At 37.2% G+C, this 16751-nt stretch overlaps 1 protein-coding gene across 12 annotated transcripts in view; it reads right to left on the reverse strand.

Moving 5' to 3' along the window:
- The window catches only part of MCMDC2 (minichromosome maintenance domain containing 2), a 44302-nt gene that overhangs the window by 16098 nt on the left and 11453 nt on the right, over nucleotides 1-16751 (reverse strand). For all 12 annotated transcript variants that reach the window (XR_014843711.1, XR_014843712.1, XR_014843714.1 and 9 more), the window contains 5 exons: nucleotides 14831-15068; nucleotides 10238-10443; nucleotides 5914-6080; nucleotides 4833-5012; nucleotides 884-1026 (listed from right to left, as the gene is read on the reverse strand). Coding sequence is in view for 7 of the 12 variants with exons in the window: in XM_085022270.1 (XP_084878396.1) it covers nucleotides 884-1026; nucleotides 4833-5012; nucleotides 5914-6080; nucleotides 10238-10443; nucleotides 14831-15068 (934 nt within the window). In the remaining 5 variants the exon portion in view is untranslated. The remainder of the gene's footprint in view (nucleotides 1-883; nucleotides 1027-4832; nucleotides 5013-5913; nucleotides 6081-10237; nucleotides 10444-14830; nucleotides 15069-16751) is intronic.

Consider the following 16751-nt stretch of genomic DNA (forward strand, 5'->3'; position numbering starts at 1 on the left):
AGTTCCCGTCGTGGCGCAGTGGTTAACGAATCTGACTAGGAACCATGAGGTTGCGGGTTCAGTCCCCGCCCTTGCTCAGTGGGTTAACCATCTGGCGTTGCCGTGAGCTGTGGTGTAGGTTGCAGACCCGGCTCGGATCCCGCGCTGCTGTGGCTCTGGTGTAGGCCAGTGGCTACAGCTCCGGATTCGACCCCTAGCCTGGAAACCTCCACATGCCGCGGGAGCGGCCCAAAGAAATAGCAAAAAGACAAAAAAAAAAAAAAAAACTTTTCAAGGAACAATAATACAAGAGTATATTAAAATATTTTTAAAAAGTAAAAGGAACAATATACTTAAAATTTTTTTTCAGATTCAACTACAAACTAGAATGTAAACAGCGACAATTAACAAAACAATCATTTGCATTTGAAATTAGTGCACTTTTCTCGGATATATCTCATACAGGGGATCCAATAAAAATTAATTTAGTGAAAACAAATTATTCAAATGATGTAATATTATAACAGAAGAAATTCTTGATACCTTAAATTCTTTTGGAATAAGATATATTATAAACCAATCAATCAACAACCAAACAAAGAAACAAGTGAGACAGTTAATTAAACATATCATTTAAAAGTCAATGATAGGCAGTTCCAGCTGTGGTGCAGTGGAAACAAATCCAACTAGTATCCCTGAGGATGCTGTTCCATCCCAGGCCTTGCTCAGTGGGTCAGCTGTGATGCAGGTCACAGACTTGACTCGGATCCCTGTTGCTGCAGCTGTGGCTTAGGCCTGAAGCTGTGGCTCAGATTCCACCCAAGCCTGGGAACTTCTACATGTCACAGGTGTGGCCCTAAAAAGACAAAAAAAAAAAAAAGATGTTTTTAAATTTAATACCTACAAATATTTTAATGCAGATGCTGACAGTTTTGATCCACATATAGAATCTGTTCTGATTCTTCGACTTGCGAGGTAATAGCCATGAATTATTCTTTCTGCCTCCAAGCTGAACTCGACATTCAAATCCTTTGCAAAAGCGAGCAGCTAAATTAAAAGTGTGAAAATTTAAGAGATTCAAACTTTATTATATAACCTGTATTACAAAAATCCAAAGTATACTGTAATTTTATTTTTTAAAGTTTGCATATTTTAGGGAGTTCCCATTGTGGCACAGTGGAAATGGATCTGACTAGGAACCATGAGCTCGTGGGCTCAATCCCTGGCCTCGCTCAGTGGATTAAGGATCTGGCACTGCAGTGAGCTGTGGTGTAGGTTGCAGACTCAGCTCAGATCTGATGTTGCTGTGGCTGTGGCATAGGCCAGAAGCTACAGCTCCGATAGACCCCTAGCCTGGGAACCTCCATATGCTGAAGGTGAGGCCCTCAAAAGACAAAGAATAAATAAATAAATAAATGAATAAATAAATAATGTTTGCATATTTTATTAACATCAAAATTGGTTAAATATCTGGGGCCATCCCACAGTCATTGAGCATTTTAAATTATAGTGTTATACTAGCAAAGAATATTAACATTTACCCAGAATAATCTTTTCCTCCCTCTTAGTACAGAAATGTTCTGTGCAATGTATTTGAAAGACTATCAAGTCTTTGCTTCCAGTGGCATAAAGGCTCACTCAGAGCCTTTCAGTGGGAGGGAGCTTCTCTCAGAAGCTCATTTCCCTTTGAATAGCCTTACTTCTCTCACAGTTTATTTCCTAAGAACTTTCTCAAATAGGCCCTAGAGCTGCTTGCATCCTTCCTTCCTTTTAAAGAACACAACTAAACACAAGCCATGTGGGAGGTACTGTATTAACTGCTGTGAAAGTGGCCTTGAAGATTAAGTAAGACTTTAGAAAATGAATTTTTCACTTAATGACTATCACTATTTTCTCTGAGTTTCATACTTTTTTCTTTGAGTATTCCCAGTTTCTTAAGTCCTTATTCTATAACATAATTTCCAGAACTTTCACCATCCCAGTTGTTTTTTGGTTTTTCAACTCATAGAACCAGTGGAAAAATCAATAAGGTTGATTTTTTGTTTGTTTAGACCTACACCTTCAGCCTATGGAAGTTTTCAGGCTAGGTATCGAATTGGAGCTGTAGCTGCCACCTACTCCACAATCACAGTAATGTGGGATCAGAACCAAGTCTGTGACCTACACCACAGCTCACGGCAATGCTGGATTCTTAACCCACTGAGCAAGGCCAGGGATCAAACCCGAAACCTCATGGTTCCTAGCCAGATTGGTTAACCACTGAGCCACGACGGGAACTCCTAAACATAATTTTTTTTAAAGATAAGGATATGTCCTGTCTTCATTTTTCTTATAGTCCACAATTCCCTCCAGGCCTTCAGACCTGGATAATAACACTACTGAGAACACTGATAGCTCCCTTTACGCTATGGGAGCACAGTGTTACACCACCTATATCCCCCTTCAGTAAAGACCCTCTTCTCCCAGCTGCTGGGCATCCTGCCAGCACTGGCCTCCAGCTGACAATTTAAGAATTGCCTAATCTCTATAACTCCATAATGTAATTTTTGCTCCAGTCAGGCCAGTTGTCTCAGTTTTCCATGTATATTCATTTCTACTTTTATGTCTTTGCTCCAATTTTTATTTGAATGCCCATCCTTCCTGTCATCTAAATCTTATCTTTTATTAAGGCCTGGCTGAAGTCTCACTGCCTCCTAAAGTCTTCCTACCTCTTGCATTCTACTTACTATCTTCCTTTCTGAATTTCTGAAATACTTACAGCCAGCACGACTGAGCTTAGCCCTTAAACTGTCCCTTGTTTCTTTCTTTCTTTTTTTTTTTGTCGTTTTGCTATTTCTTGGGCCGCTCCCGCGGCATATGGAGGTTCCCAGGCTAGGGGTTGAATCGGAGCTGTAGCCACCGGCCTACGCCAGAGCCACAGCAATGCAGGATCCGAGCCGCATCTGCAACCTACACCACAGCTCACGGCAACGCCAGATGGTTAACCCACTGAGCAAGGGCAGGGACCGAACCCGCAACCTCATGGTTCCTAGTCAGATTCGTTAACCACTGCGCCACGACGGGAACTCCTGTCCCTTGTTTCTTATATCTTGTTTTTATCTCAATTAAATGATACACTATTTAAAGAAGAAAAAAACATATTTCTGTGAGATATAAAAAAACAGAAGTAGGCTCATATACATATAATGTAGTCAGTAAATACCTAATTAATAAATCCAAAGATTTTGTTTGTTTTTCAGGAAAAAACTGGGCAAAAATTTCTCCAGGTCATTAGCATGTCTATGTGTATACATATAGTACCCCAATTCCTGGAGACTAACTATGTTTTTTTAATATATTAAAACAAAAAAAAGACCTTATTGTATCATAAATATTATTCTTTCTTTTCTAACCTATGTGAATAAACCATGCTCGTTATTCTTTTTTTTTTTTTTTTTTTTGGTCTTTTTGTCTTTTTTCTAGGGCTGTGCCTGCGGTATACGAAGTTTCCCAGGCTAGGGTCTAATCGGAGCTGAGCTGGAGCCTCTGGCCTACACCACCCACAGCCACAGCAATGCGGGATCCGAGTGGCGTCTGCAACCTACACCACAGCTCAGGGCAACGCCGGATCCTTAACCCACTGAGTGAGGCCAGGGAAACCTCATGGTTCCTTGTCCGATTCGTTAACCACTGAGCCACGACAGGAACTCCCTCATTATTCATTTTTAAGTCCACCACACATTTCAACCTTTTATCCATGTAATATGGGCTACAAGGAAGGCAAGTATGAACAAAAAATTTAATGATCCATGGATTAACACTTTCCAATATTCCATGCCCTTTAGTTATCCTCCCCAGGTATTTAAATTCTACCATGGACAGATTTCTGAATAGTTAATATTAATAGAGATCCACTTGTAAATATTTGAGTAGCTTTAATAGCTATGAGAATCATTACTACGTTTGTATCATCTACTCTTAGATTCTCTGAACATACCACATGTTTTCATGTCAGGACATTAAAATAAATGGGGGTGTGTGAGTCATGATAGATATGCCCTATGTTAGAACTTTGAAGGCACTCATATAAAGTTTTTATTTTGAATAGTCTATAAAATGTAAATAATTGTATATCTATACAGCCTCTCATTAGAATGTTTTATAGAAATATTCTCTTTTGAATCTTTTCATGGAAATTCTTTAAGCTATGGTGATCTGGTCAGTGGTTCAAAGAATAAATTCAACATTTTAATATCTCTGTCCTTATAGTTTTGTTTACTTTGGTCACAGTTGTAGCATGTGGAAGTTTCCAGGACATGTGGTTCCCAAGCCACAGCAGTAAGCTGAGCCACAGCAGTGAAAATGACAAATCCTTAACCACTAGGCCTCCAGGGAACTCCTTTCCTTGTACTTTTAATAATAATTCTGAATACTTTCTATACAATGTGCTTAAAAATGTTTAAAAGATGGAAGCAAATTAGAATAAAAGAATTCTAAATAAAGAAGACCGAGGAGTTCCCGTCATGGCTCAGCAGAAACAAATCTGACTAGTATCCACAAGGATGAAGGTTCAATCCCTGGTCTCACTCAGTGGTTTAAAGATGCGGCATTGCCGTGAGCTGTGGTGTAGGTTGCAGACATGGCTCGGATCCCACGTTGCTGTGGCTGTGGTGTAGGCCAGGGGCTATAGCTCCGATTAGACCCTAGCCTGGGAACGTCCATATGCTGTGGGTGTGGCCCTAAAAAGACATACACACACACACAAAAAAAAAAAAAAAAAAAAGAAAAAGAAAATTGAATGTTTAAAGGGAGTTCTATTTAAATTGAGAAACATTAGCACAAATATTTTTGGTAATTATTTTTTCTACTTTCACCTTTCCAAAATCTTCAGTTGTGAATTGCTTAGAAGCTACATAAAGCAGCCCTTCAGGATCAATGGCTTTCTTTAAAGTATGCTGCACAGTAGGAAAAAGTAGGTGGCAAGGAGATGATTCATTGCAGTTAATCAATAATCCAAATGTTTCTACAAGATTAGCTGGAATCAAACTGCAATCCTATTTCAAACAAAAATGTAAAAGGCAAATATTAAACACTGGTAAATTTTCACAAACACTTTAAGTATTATGTATAATAATTATTTAAATTATTAATAGATTCATATCATTAAAATATTACATTAAATTATAAAACTATAGTTGTAATAATTATTTTATTGTTATTAATTGTTAATTATTATTTAAAGGATTTCCAAATAGCAAAGGAACTTTGTGGTAATTAATCTTTTTGTTTTGTTTTGTTTTTAGGGCTGCACTCACGGCATATGGAGGTTCCCAGGTTAGGGGTTGAATCAGAGCTACAGCTACTGGCTTGCATCACAGCCACAGCAATGCCAGATCTGAGCCACATCTGCGATCTACACCACAGATCACAGCAATGCTGGATCCTTACCCCACTGAGCGAGGCCAGGGATCGAACCCACAACCTCATGGTTCCTAGTCAGATTTGTTTCTGCCACTGATAGGAACTCCTAATTAATCTTTTTCTTTTTTAATGCTTTTTTTTTTTGGCTGCACCTGTGGCATATAGAAGTTCCAGGGGTCAAACCCATGCCACAGCAGCAACCCAAGTCACTACAGTGACAATGCTGGATCTTTAACCCACCACACTACAAGAGAACTCCTAAAAATGCTCTCTATAGAGTACTTTCTTATACATCATTCATTAAAGCTTCTCCTATTACCTATTCAAATAATTTCTAGTGAGCAGACATCTGCTTTGCATGACTAAAAATGAAAAATTTCAAACACTCATTATTTAGTTCTAGTACACAATTACGTTAGAAATTAAGTCCAGAAATAATAACAAAACATTGAGAATAATAGATACATTAAGATTAAAATCTGTGACTAAATTCCCTGTACAACAGTCTAACAATAAAATACACGTATACTTTACCATCTGACCAATTAGAGTACTGGTTTTCTGTATATTTCTCCTTGAAGATGAATCCATATCAACAAAAGACCAAAAACTGCACTGAACTGGAAAAGTCATTTGTTGATCCATATCATCCCCAAATTTCTTTCCTGAAATGTACACTGTGATGCTTCTACTTTCCACAGCTGAGACAAAAGACATTATGCATTTTTTAATTTAAGTTCATTTTGGTCTATATATCTATAAATTAATAACAAATGTTATTATATAGAATTTTACTGTCTAAATTTTGGACAGTAAAGACACAAGTAAATTTGATTGTTTTGCAAGATATGGCTAAATTAGAGGATCTGCCATAAAAAGAATAAGGCAAGAAAAATATTTGAGTGTCTCCTGACAATGAGAACCATCAGTCTTTATAGCTAGAATCATGCTCTGGGAGGAATGGGCAGAGGATAAGGAGATTGGTCACATAGGGTGGGCTTACAAGGAAGGCCAAAATTAAACAATTCTGCTTTATATGGAATATTATTCAGCCATAAAAAGGAATGAGATTCTATGAATAGGCAATTTTATGTTGTATATTTTACCAGAATTTTTTTTTAAAGAAGTGAAGTGATACATGCTACAATATGGGTGAACCTCAAAAAAATGCTAAATGAAAGAAGTCATTCATGAAAGACCACAAAATTCATTACATGTATATGAAACGTCCAGAATAGGCAAACCCATAGAGTCAGAAAACAGAATAGGTTTCCAGGAACGCTGGGGAGAGAAGGTTTGTGGGGTTACTGCTAGTGAGTATGGGGTTTACTTTTGAGGTGACGAAAATGTTCAGCAAGTACATAGTGGTGATGGTTGTACAACTCTGAATATTCCAAAACCACTGAACTATACTTTAGGTGGATGAATTGTATGTATAAAATTATATTTCAATAAAGCTATTACCAGAAAGTATAATAGAAGTAATTGCCAGTCTAATATTAAAATTTAAAATTATTGTCTTGAGTTTTACCATTTATTTTTATATTGTGCCATTTACAGTCTTAAATACAAATATATGAGCATTTAATGCATACGCAGAATCACTAGTATTTTGTAGCAAGTACATACTTATATATTTTCTTATCAGAACAGTAGAAATGTTTTTATTTTATTTTGCACAAGACTGTTTTTTTTTTCCTGATATGCACACATTTAACCAGCACTCTCTACTGATGCATAAGGAAGGAGTGAAAGGAAAAGGAATGATGAGTTGCCCTGTCTTTTCTTTTCCTTCTATATCATCATTTTTAGTATAAGTGTTTGCAAATACAAGGAAATAAGCAAGTAAGAAAAGATATGATGGGATTCCTTGGTCATTTATGTTTCTTCATTACTGGGGGGGACACCTGGGGACTGCACCTATGGCATGCAGAGGTATAATAGTGACCTGAGCCACAGCACTGACAACACTGGATCCTTAACCACTAGGCCACCAGGCAACTCCCACTTACATTTCTTCAAATACTAATGCCTTGTTTTATGTTAGAAGCAGGTCTGGTTCAAATGGAAAGCATGGCCTCCTTGAGGCTATCAGCTCCCTGTTTTACTCAGTTGAAATATTTTGTCTTCTTTTTTTTAAGGCCACACCCATGGCACATGGAGGTTCCCAGGCTATGGGTCAAATATGAGCTGTAGCCACCGGCTTACACCACAACCACAGCAACACTGGATCCGAGCCACATCTGCAACCTACACCACAGCTCACAGCAATGCCAGATCCTTAGCCCACTGAGCAAGGCCAGGGATGGAACCTATGTCCTCATGGATACTAGTTGAGTTTGTTAACCGCTGAGCCACAATGGGAACTCCTTGAAAATATTTTGATAGGGAATATGAGCACTGAATTGCAGGGTATTCACAATGCATGAAAGTCCAGTGAAAATCAAATTGACTATAAACTAAGGGTGTTAAGAACCATATAGTGATCACAAATGCCATATGAAACAGGGCAGCAAGACATGGTGGACACATGCATGAATGTACTTCCTCTGCTCATATTCAAGCTACTCTGTCTTATCAGACTTCCTTACAAAACTTTAAAGATAAAATCATTAAAATTTGAAGAATGATGACAGTAGACTTTTAACCAAATGCCAGGCTCTTCTACGGGGAGGAGAGTCTTTGTGGCTGTATTTGTTCCCAGCCCATGAAGCAGGATTCACTAGTATATGAATATCAGGATCTCATTGTGGTTTTTATTTTCATTTCCCTGATACTCGACTAATGATATTAAGCACTCTTTCATGTGCTCAATGGTCATTTTGTGTATCTTCATTGGTGAAGTTGCTTTCCAAGTCTTTTAACAGAGTAGAAGGGTGGTGGTCAGGGCTGAGGGGAGTGGAAGAAGTGGGAAGATATTGGTCAAAGGGTGACTTTCAGTTATAAAATGAATAAAGCATGGAGAAATAATATTTAAAAAAAATCCTTATAAGAAAGGGCTTTCAGAGAGTGTGTACCTAAAACATGTAGGATAAAAAAGAGTTTACAGGAGTTCCCGCTGTGGTGCAACAGGATTGGCAGTGTCTTGGGAGCCCTGGGAAGTGGGTTTGATCCTAGGTTCTGCACAGCTATGGCTTGGGTTGTGATTGCGGCTCAGGACTGATACCTGGCCCAGAAACTCCATATGCCATGGGGAGGACAAAAAAGAAAAAAAAAAAGAAATGTCAAGTATTTAATTAATAAAAATTACACTATTTTTTCCAAAAGTCTTTTGCCCGTTTTTTGCTAGGTTCTTTGTTTTTGAAATTACTGACTTGTTTCTATGTTCTAGGTATATGTCCTATGTCAAATATATGTATTGCAATTACCTTTTTGTTTCTCTATTCACTTTTTAAATGGCCTTTTGATGTGTATAACTTTTTAGGTTTTTTTTTTTAGAGCCATACCTGTGGCACATGGAAGTTCTCAGGCTAGGGTTGAATTGGAGCTGCAGCTGCCAGCCAATGCCATTACCACAGAAATGTGGAATCTGAGCTGCATCTGTGGCCTACACCACAGCTCATGGCCATGCCAGATCCTTAACCCACTCATGGATACTAGTTGAGTTCATTTCCACTGAGCCACAACAAGAACTCCATAACGTTTTAGTTTTGATGAAGTCCAATTCATCAATTACTTTCCATTTATTGCTTTCTGGGTTCTGTCTAAGAAATCTCTTCCTACTCTAAGGTGATGAAGATTTCTCATGTTTTCTTCTATTAGCTTTATAGTGTTAGTTTTTACATTTAGGTTTATAATCCATTTTTAATTATTATGTATATATTTGTGAGATATGAGCCAATATTAATTTTTCTAAATATATATATATATATATAGCCTGATATTCCACCATCATTTGTTGAAAAAACTTCCCTTTCCTCATTTGTTGCTCTGGTCAAAAATCAATTAAACATATTAGCGTGGGTCTATTTCTGCCTTCTCTCATAGGGAGAGGCAATATGCTATGTGACTTAAGCATTGCTACACATTCTTGCTAATATGCTAAGAATATAAGGCCCTGACTTCTCTTTGCCCAATCCATATGTGTCTTTATCTTGTAAGTTATAAATCCGGCCCAACCAGCATTATCCTAATACAAAAATCAGATAAAAATATTATAAGAAAACTACAGACCAATATCCCTTGTGAACACAGAGGAAAAATCCTCAACAAAATATTAGTAAGTCAAGTCCAACAATATATTAAAAAGAATTATACACCACAGACAGATGGAATTTAGGTTACATACACAAAGCTGGCTCAATATTTGAAAATCAATTAATATAATCCATAATATCAACAAGTTACAGAGAAAAATCACATTATCATATAAATAGATACAGAAAAAGCATTTGATAAAATTGAACATCTGTTCATTATTTTAGAACTCTTAGTAGATTAGGAATGGGGGGAACTCCTTCAACTTGAAAAATAACTTCTACAAAAAAACCTACAGAGTGAAAAACTTGAAACTTTCCTATTAAGATCAGGAACAAGACAACATCAGGATGTTCCTTGTTACCACTGCTTTTCAACATCACATTGGAAGTCCTAGCTAATGCAATAAGACAAGAAAAGGAAATAAATCTGGCACAATATAAACTCATATGCAAGCATAACTGAGAGCAAAGTCTAAAACAGTGCATTTGCACATTAAATTCCTCTGTCTTTATATATAAAGGTAAAATGAGAAACGTCATTTAATATAGTTTCTATTCCTAAAGTGTGTATAATATAATCTTAACTGTTAAATAATTTCCTCACCTGATGAGACTATAAGCTAGACAGGTGAAAATTTATTTGAAAAAATACTGTTTACCTGATTGAAGCTGTTCAAGTTTATCTTTTTTGTGTGAAGCCAAGTCTCCTATAAAGCAGATACCACCCTTAGCTAGCAAAGCACTGCCAGCTTGAATGCTAACTGCTCCAGTTCCATACTTATTCCTGGATAGAGTAGGAAAAATTTCAGTAGAGATGGGATGACGTATACCACGGGGCACAAGGTTTATACTAAAATTCAAAAGCCTAGGGAAAAAATAAATTATCACTATTATTTAATATTTGATTTTCAGAAGTCATAATATGTATATAATAGCTACACAATAAATTTAACTTGATTCAATGTTTACTGAGCACTAGTGCTAGAAATAAAAACATACGAGATTTAGTCCTTAACTAGGAAAACTCACAGCCTAAAGAAATGTAAACAAAAAACCAAAACACAATATGAGTTCTAAAGTAACGTCGAAAATATCCATAACAGGGTATTATTTCTTCCTGGAAGAAAGTCAGAGAAAGGAGTTCCTGTTGTGGCTCAGCGGGTTACGAACCCAACTAGTATCCATGAGGATGTGGGTTCAATCCCTGACCTTGCTCAGTGGGTTAAGTATCTGGCATTGGCTTGAGCTGTGGCATAGGCTGGCAGCTGCAGCTCCAATTCAACCCCTAGCCTGGGAACTTACATATGTCACAAGAGTGGCCCTAAAAAGCAAAAAAAAAAAAAAAAAAAAAAAAAAAAGCAAAAAAGAAAGAAAGAAAGTCAGAGAAAGCCACAGAGACGACATTTGAACTGGAACATCCTCTTTTTATGAACTGCTTTTTTTTTTGTTTATTCAAACTTTTTGCATTTAGGCTTGCCAACAGTTCATCATGACTATCTCTGCTGCCTATGTACCAAGGTAACTCTTGAAACATAATTTTGATTTCTAATCATGTCAATTTCTCATCCTCTTCATTTTTCAAATTTAAATTATAAGGAATATGATTATCTTAGTTTTCAAATCCTTGACACAGAAATCATAGCTTGCTGGTGCAATCTACTATGATGAGCAGACATAAACATATAGTACAAAAGAGGGTGAAGCCTTATCTCTTAAATGTGGATAGGTAGGTGCTATAAAATGTCTAATACATATGACATTCCAAGGAATTTAGATGTTAATTTAAAGATATATAAAATGGGTACTTTTTTGTTTTCCTTTTTCTGCCATGCTCATGGCATATGGAAATTCCTAGGCCAGGGATTGAATCCAAGCCACAGCTGCAAACTATGTCACAGCTCTGGCAACACTGGATCCTTAATCCACTGTGATGGGTCAGGGATAGAACCTGTGACACCTCAGAGACAATGCTGGACCTTAACTCTTTGTGCCACAGTGGGAACTCCTAAAATGAGTAAGATTGAAAAAAAAAAAAAACTTTTGCAAGCCTATAGAGCAATGTTTCTCAATCCTAGCTCACATCACAATCATCTAGGGATACAATAGACACATAAAAAGATGGTCAACCTCACTAATCATCAGAGGAATGCAAATCAAAACCACAATCACACCTGTTAGAATGGCAATTATCAAATGGACAAACCCAAAACAAACCCAAAAATAGGCGTTAGCAAGAATATGGATTAAAGGGACCCCTTGTGCACTGTTGATAGAAATGTAAATTGTTTCAGCCATTGTGGAAAACAGTATAGAGATTCTTCAAAAAACTAAAAATAGAGTTACCATATGATCCAGCCAATCCACTTCTAGGTATTAATCCACAGAAAACAAAAATACTAATTCAAAAAGATATGGAGTTCTCTTGCAGTGCAGCAGGTTAAGGATCCAGGGGCTCAGGTCACTGCTATGGCATGAGTTCAATCCCTGGGCCAGGAGCTTCCACATGCCCCGGGTGCAGCCAAAAAAAAAAAATTATACGCACCCTTATATTCACTGCAGCATTTTTTACAACAGCCAAGATATGGAAACAACCTAAGTGTTCATTAATAGATGAACAGATAAAGATGTGGTGTATATATATACACATACACACACTGGAATATTTATTCAGCCATAAAAAATAATGAAATCTTGACATTTGTGACAACATGGGTGGACCTAGAGGGTATTATGCTAAGTAAAATAAGTCAAAGACAATTACTATATGATTACACTTATATGTGGAATCTCAACAAAGCAAATGAACAAACAAAACAAAACAGAATAGATACAGAAAACAAACTGATTGTTACCAGAAGGGACGGGCACTGGGAGAACAAAATAAGTGAAAGGGATTACAAATTTCCAGTTATAAAGTAAGTTAAGTCATGAAGATGTAAGGTAGAGCATAGAGAATATGTTAATAATATTACAGTAACTTTATATGTGACAGACATTAACTAGACTAATTGTGGTGACTATTTCAAAATGTATATAAATATCAAATTACTATGATATACAATTGAGACAAATGTGATATTGCATGTCAACGATTCTTTAACAAAAAAAATTTTTAAACCTCTGAGGTTTAAAAAATTCCAACACTAGGAGTTCCCATCGTGGCTCAGTGGTTAGCGAATCCAACTAAGAACCATGAGGTTACGGGTTCGATCCCTGGCCTTGCTCAGTGGGTTGAGGATCTGGCGTTGCCGTGAGCTGTGGTGTAGGTTGCAGCTGTGGCTCGGATCCTGCAATCCTGTGGCTCTGGTGTAGGCCGGTGGCTACAGCTCCAATTGGACCGCTAGCCTGGGAACCTCCATATGCCACAGGAGCGGCCCAAGAAATGGCAAAAAGATGAGAAAAAAAAAAAAATTCAACACTAAACTTCACCCCAAACCATGTAATTTAGAATCTCCAGAGGTGGGCCATATTCTTAACTATTTTTTAAAATATTCCCCCTGATGATTCTAAAATGCAGCCAGGCTGAGAACAATAGGCCTCAAATTCAGCTACTCATTGGAATCAGCTGAAGAATTTTTTTTAAGCTGCACTCAGCATATGGATATTCCCAGGCTAAGGCTGAATCAGAGCTGCTGCAGCTGTGACTATACCACAGTCACAGAACTTGGGATCCAAGCTGCGTCTGCAACCCACACCACAGCTCACAATGCTAGATCTTTAACCCACTGAGTGAGGCCTAGGATCGAACACATGTCCTCATGGATCTCAGTCAGCAAGAGAAACAAAGGCCTTAATAAGAGGTATCACAACTCAATAAAAAGTAAACAATTTAAAAAATGGACAATGGTCAAGGAGTTCATAGAAAAACAGTAAAAGTTTTTAACAAATTCTAAATGACACTAAAACTTACTTCTACTTAAAGAAACGCAAATTAAAATACCATCTTTTACCCATCAGATGGCAGAATTTAAACATTTGATCATACCCAGTATTCGTGAGGCTATGAGAAAACAAATATTCTCCAGCTCATTAGTGGAAGATTAAATTGGTGCAATCTGTAGCAACTAGTACTATATTTATATTGCGATTTAATTTTAATTTAATTTTAGCAAAACATCATCTGTCCAATTAAGTTAGAGCTAATTTGAATTTTATTTTTTTAATTTAAAATTCATTCTATAAAATTGTTTTTGCCTTACAATTGCATATACAATATTAACATATGAAGCTTATCCCAATATTAACATATGAAGCTTCTCCCTAGCTTTTGAACATTTAAATAACTTTTTTTTTTAATGGCCACACCCATGATACATGGAAGTTCCCTATCCAGAGACTGAATCCAAGCTGCAACACCAGATCTGTTAGCCCACTGTGTGTGGTAGGACAGGGATTGTACTCACATCTCTGCAGCAACTGAGATTCTTAACCTATTGCACCACAGCAGGAACACCCATGAACATTTAAGTAATTTTTTTTTTTAACTACTTTACTTATTTATACTTTTTAGGGCCACACCCACAGCACATGGAAGTTCCCAGGCTAGGGGTCAAATCAAAGCTGCAGCTGCTGGCTTACACCACAGAAATACTGGATCCGAGCCATGTCTGCAACCTACACTGTAGCTCACAGCAATTCTGGATTCTTAACCCACTGAGCAAGGCCCAGGATTGAACCTACATCCTCATGGATAGTAGTCAGGTTTGCTACTGCTGAGGCACAACAGGAACTCCTTTAAGTAACTTTTTAAAAGGGTACTTGCCAGTAGGATGGCTCAGTATGCTGAGTAGCAGCTTATTCCAAGGTTAGAGAGATATCCCCAAAACAGTAATTTTGGGATTTTTGACATCCTTATTTGGGCACAGTGAATCGATACTGGAATCTTAAAGAAAATAAGAAAATAGCTTGCTAGCTCTTAGAAGGGAGATTACTTTGAAATGAAAACAAAGTACAAAAGCAGAACACTGATCTAGGGAATGAGGGGAAAGGGAGCCTGCAAAGGACACATTTAATTTTAAAGGGATGTGTGAGGAAACAGGCTGAAACTTTGAGTGGTTAGATTCTCAAAATGTTAAAAGCAAATATCCCATTTCCCAATCCATGTTTTAAAAAGTTTTGAACTTCATTAAATTTTACCAGTTTATTGAAATATTTATACTGCTCAGATAAATTCCAAATATTTGTCTTGTAAGAATGCTCATAGAAAAGATTTCTACAAATCTGTGACCAATTCATAATGTCATATATTTTACCTGTCTATAAGTAGAGTATCACTCGTTATAATCAAAAGATCCAGGCAGTCTTCTAGTTCCTTGTTACGGTCACTTGTCTGTACTAGACTCATCAACAAACAAAGCTTGAGCAAATTGTAAGTCCCAGGAGGAACAATTTGTGATGCAAAGATATTGGCAAGTATTGCCGTAAACTTCCAGCATGAGCTGGAAGTCAAAGAGAGAAGACACCTGAAATTGTCGCTAATTCCTGAAGGAACTGAAAGTAAATATTAACGCATATATTAAAAAAGGGTTTTAAAGCCAGAAAATATTATACACATCTAATTCCATTTATCTAAAATCTTCTCAAATTGCAGTTTTTTTTAATGATGCCATATTCAAATTAATACAATGATATTAAATTATGATTGGTGGTCACTCAAACCTATCATTTTTATCCCAGGGAATGTAATAAAAGGAAGGAGCCACCCCGTATGTCCACAAGGATTGGCTGTGGGTTACTAGCAAATCCCTCATTTTTTTCCTTTTTTTGGGGGGGGGCTGCATGAGAGGCATGTGGAAGTTCTCCGGCCAGGGATCAAACCTGCACCACAGCAGCGACTCATGCCACTGCAGTGACCACACTGGATCCCTAAACCGCTGTGCCACAAGGGAATTCCCTCATTTTTTTCCCCTTTAAGACGTATGAGCAAAGCCAGATCATGGAGCTCCTGTATTGCAGTCTCTGCTTTTATATTTGTTTGAAATAATATCGCCCTAGGGATATTCACCTAAAAAGCAGAATGGGAAATATTTGAATGAGGCTGTTAAAAGGGAAGATTTTAAACTATTATTTTAAAAGCACTGTACTTCAGTATACTGAAACATTCTAGATCTGTTCCACTTCCTTATTCTGTCCAACTCCTGAAAAGGATGAGTAATTTAATCCAACTGGTCAGCTTTGGAGGAATAGCTGTGCAATGATTCCTTCTACTCATCCATGCTCACGGACCAATGGAGGCCTATCTGTAAGTAGCTCTGGCTACATTTGGGTGGCTAACTCTGCCTAGTTCTTGAGCTCAGTAGGAGAAAGTATACTTCTCTACCTACATCTAAGTCATGTTCTGCCACCAAATCAGTAAATCCTGAAACATTTCACCACAAGAAATATTTAAAAGATCTTTAAAATGTCTATTGTTCATTAGTGCTTTCTTTCTTCAATATTTTTATTCTTTCAAGAAGCTTTTTTCCTCAAAATAAGCAGAGGTATCTAGAATCCATTTGCATTTAAATTCAACCTGGGCCTCTGTTATTGGAGATGGTTATCTAGGGATTAAAAAAAAAAAAATCTAACTCTACCTGTCCTACATTTAGATATTTGTGTGTCAAGTTAAAGGAGTAGGTCTGCTCTCCACTTTGTTTACTGAATGTTTAACTATGCTGGAATTGTTAAAGGAAATGATCAGTAATAAGGATGATATTTTGGCCCCCAAATAATGCTTTTCTCTTTTGTCTTAATTCTCAATTCATTCAAAACTCAGATAAAGAAAAGGATGCCATTTTATTGGACTCGTTCTCTCAGACCACAATAGTTACTTAGCACTGCCTTAGCTAGAAAGGAAAGGGTTGGGTAGAAAAAATTTATTTTTTAAATTTTTATTTATTATTTTGTCATTTTAGGGCTGCACCCACGGCATGTGGAGGTTCCCAGGCTAGGGGTGGAATCAGAGCTGTAGCTGCTGGCTTACACAATAGCCACAGCAATGCCAGGTCCTTAACCCACTGGAAAAGGCCAGGGATTGAACCCACGTCCTCATGAATACTAGTCAGGTTGGTTAACCACTAAGCCATGATGGGAACTCCAGAAAAACTTTTAGACTAATCTCTAACTCTTGGCATCTTGAAACATTTTTCTCATTGGTAATTATTTTTTTAAAAAAATCTAAATAAGGTTTAGCCA

Source organism: Sus scrofa, chromosome 4, assembly GCF_054392235.1.
Source record: "Sus scrofa isolate SSC_HxYL_T2T_F1_AM1 chromosome 4, Sscrofa_HxYL_maternal_Yorkshire_Landrace_v2.0, whole genome shotgun sequence".
Lineage (NCBI taxonomy): Eukaryota > Metazoa > Chordata > Mammalia > Artiodactyla > Suidae > Sus > Sus scrofa.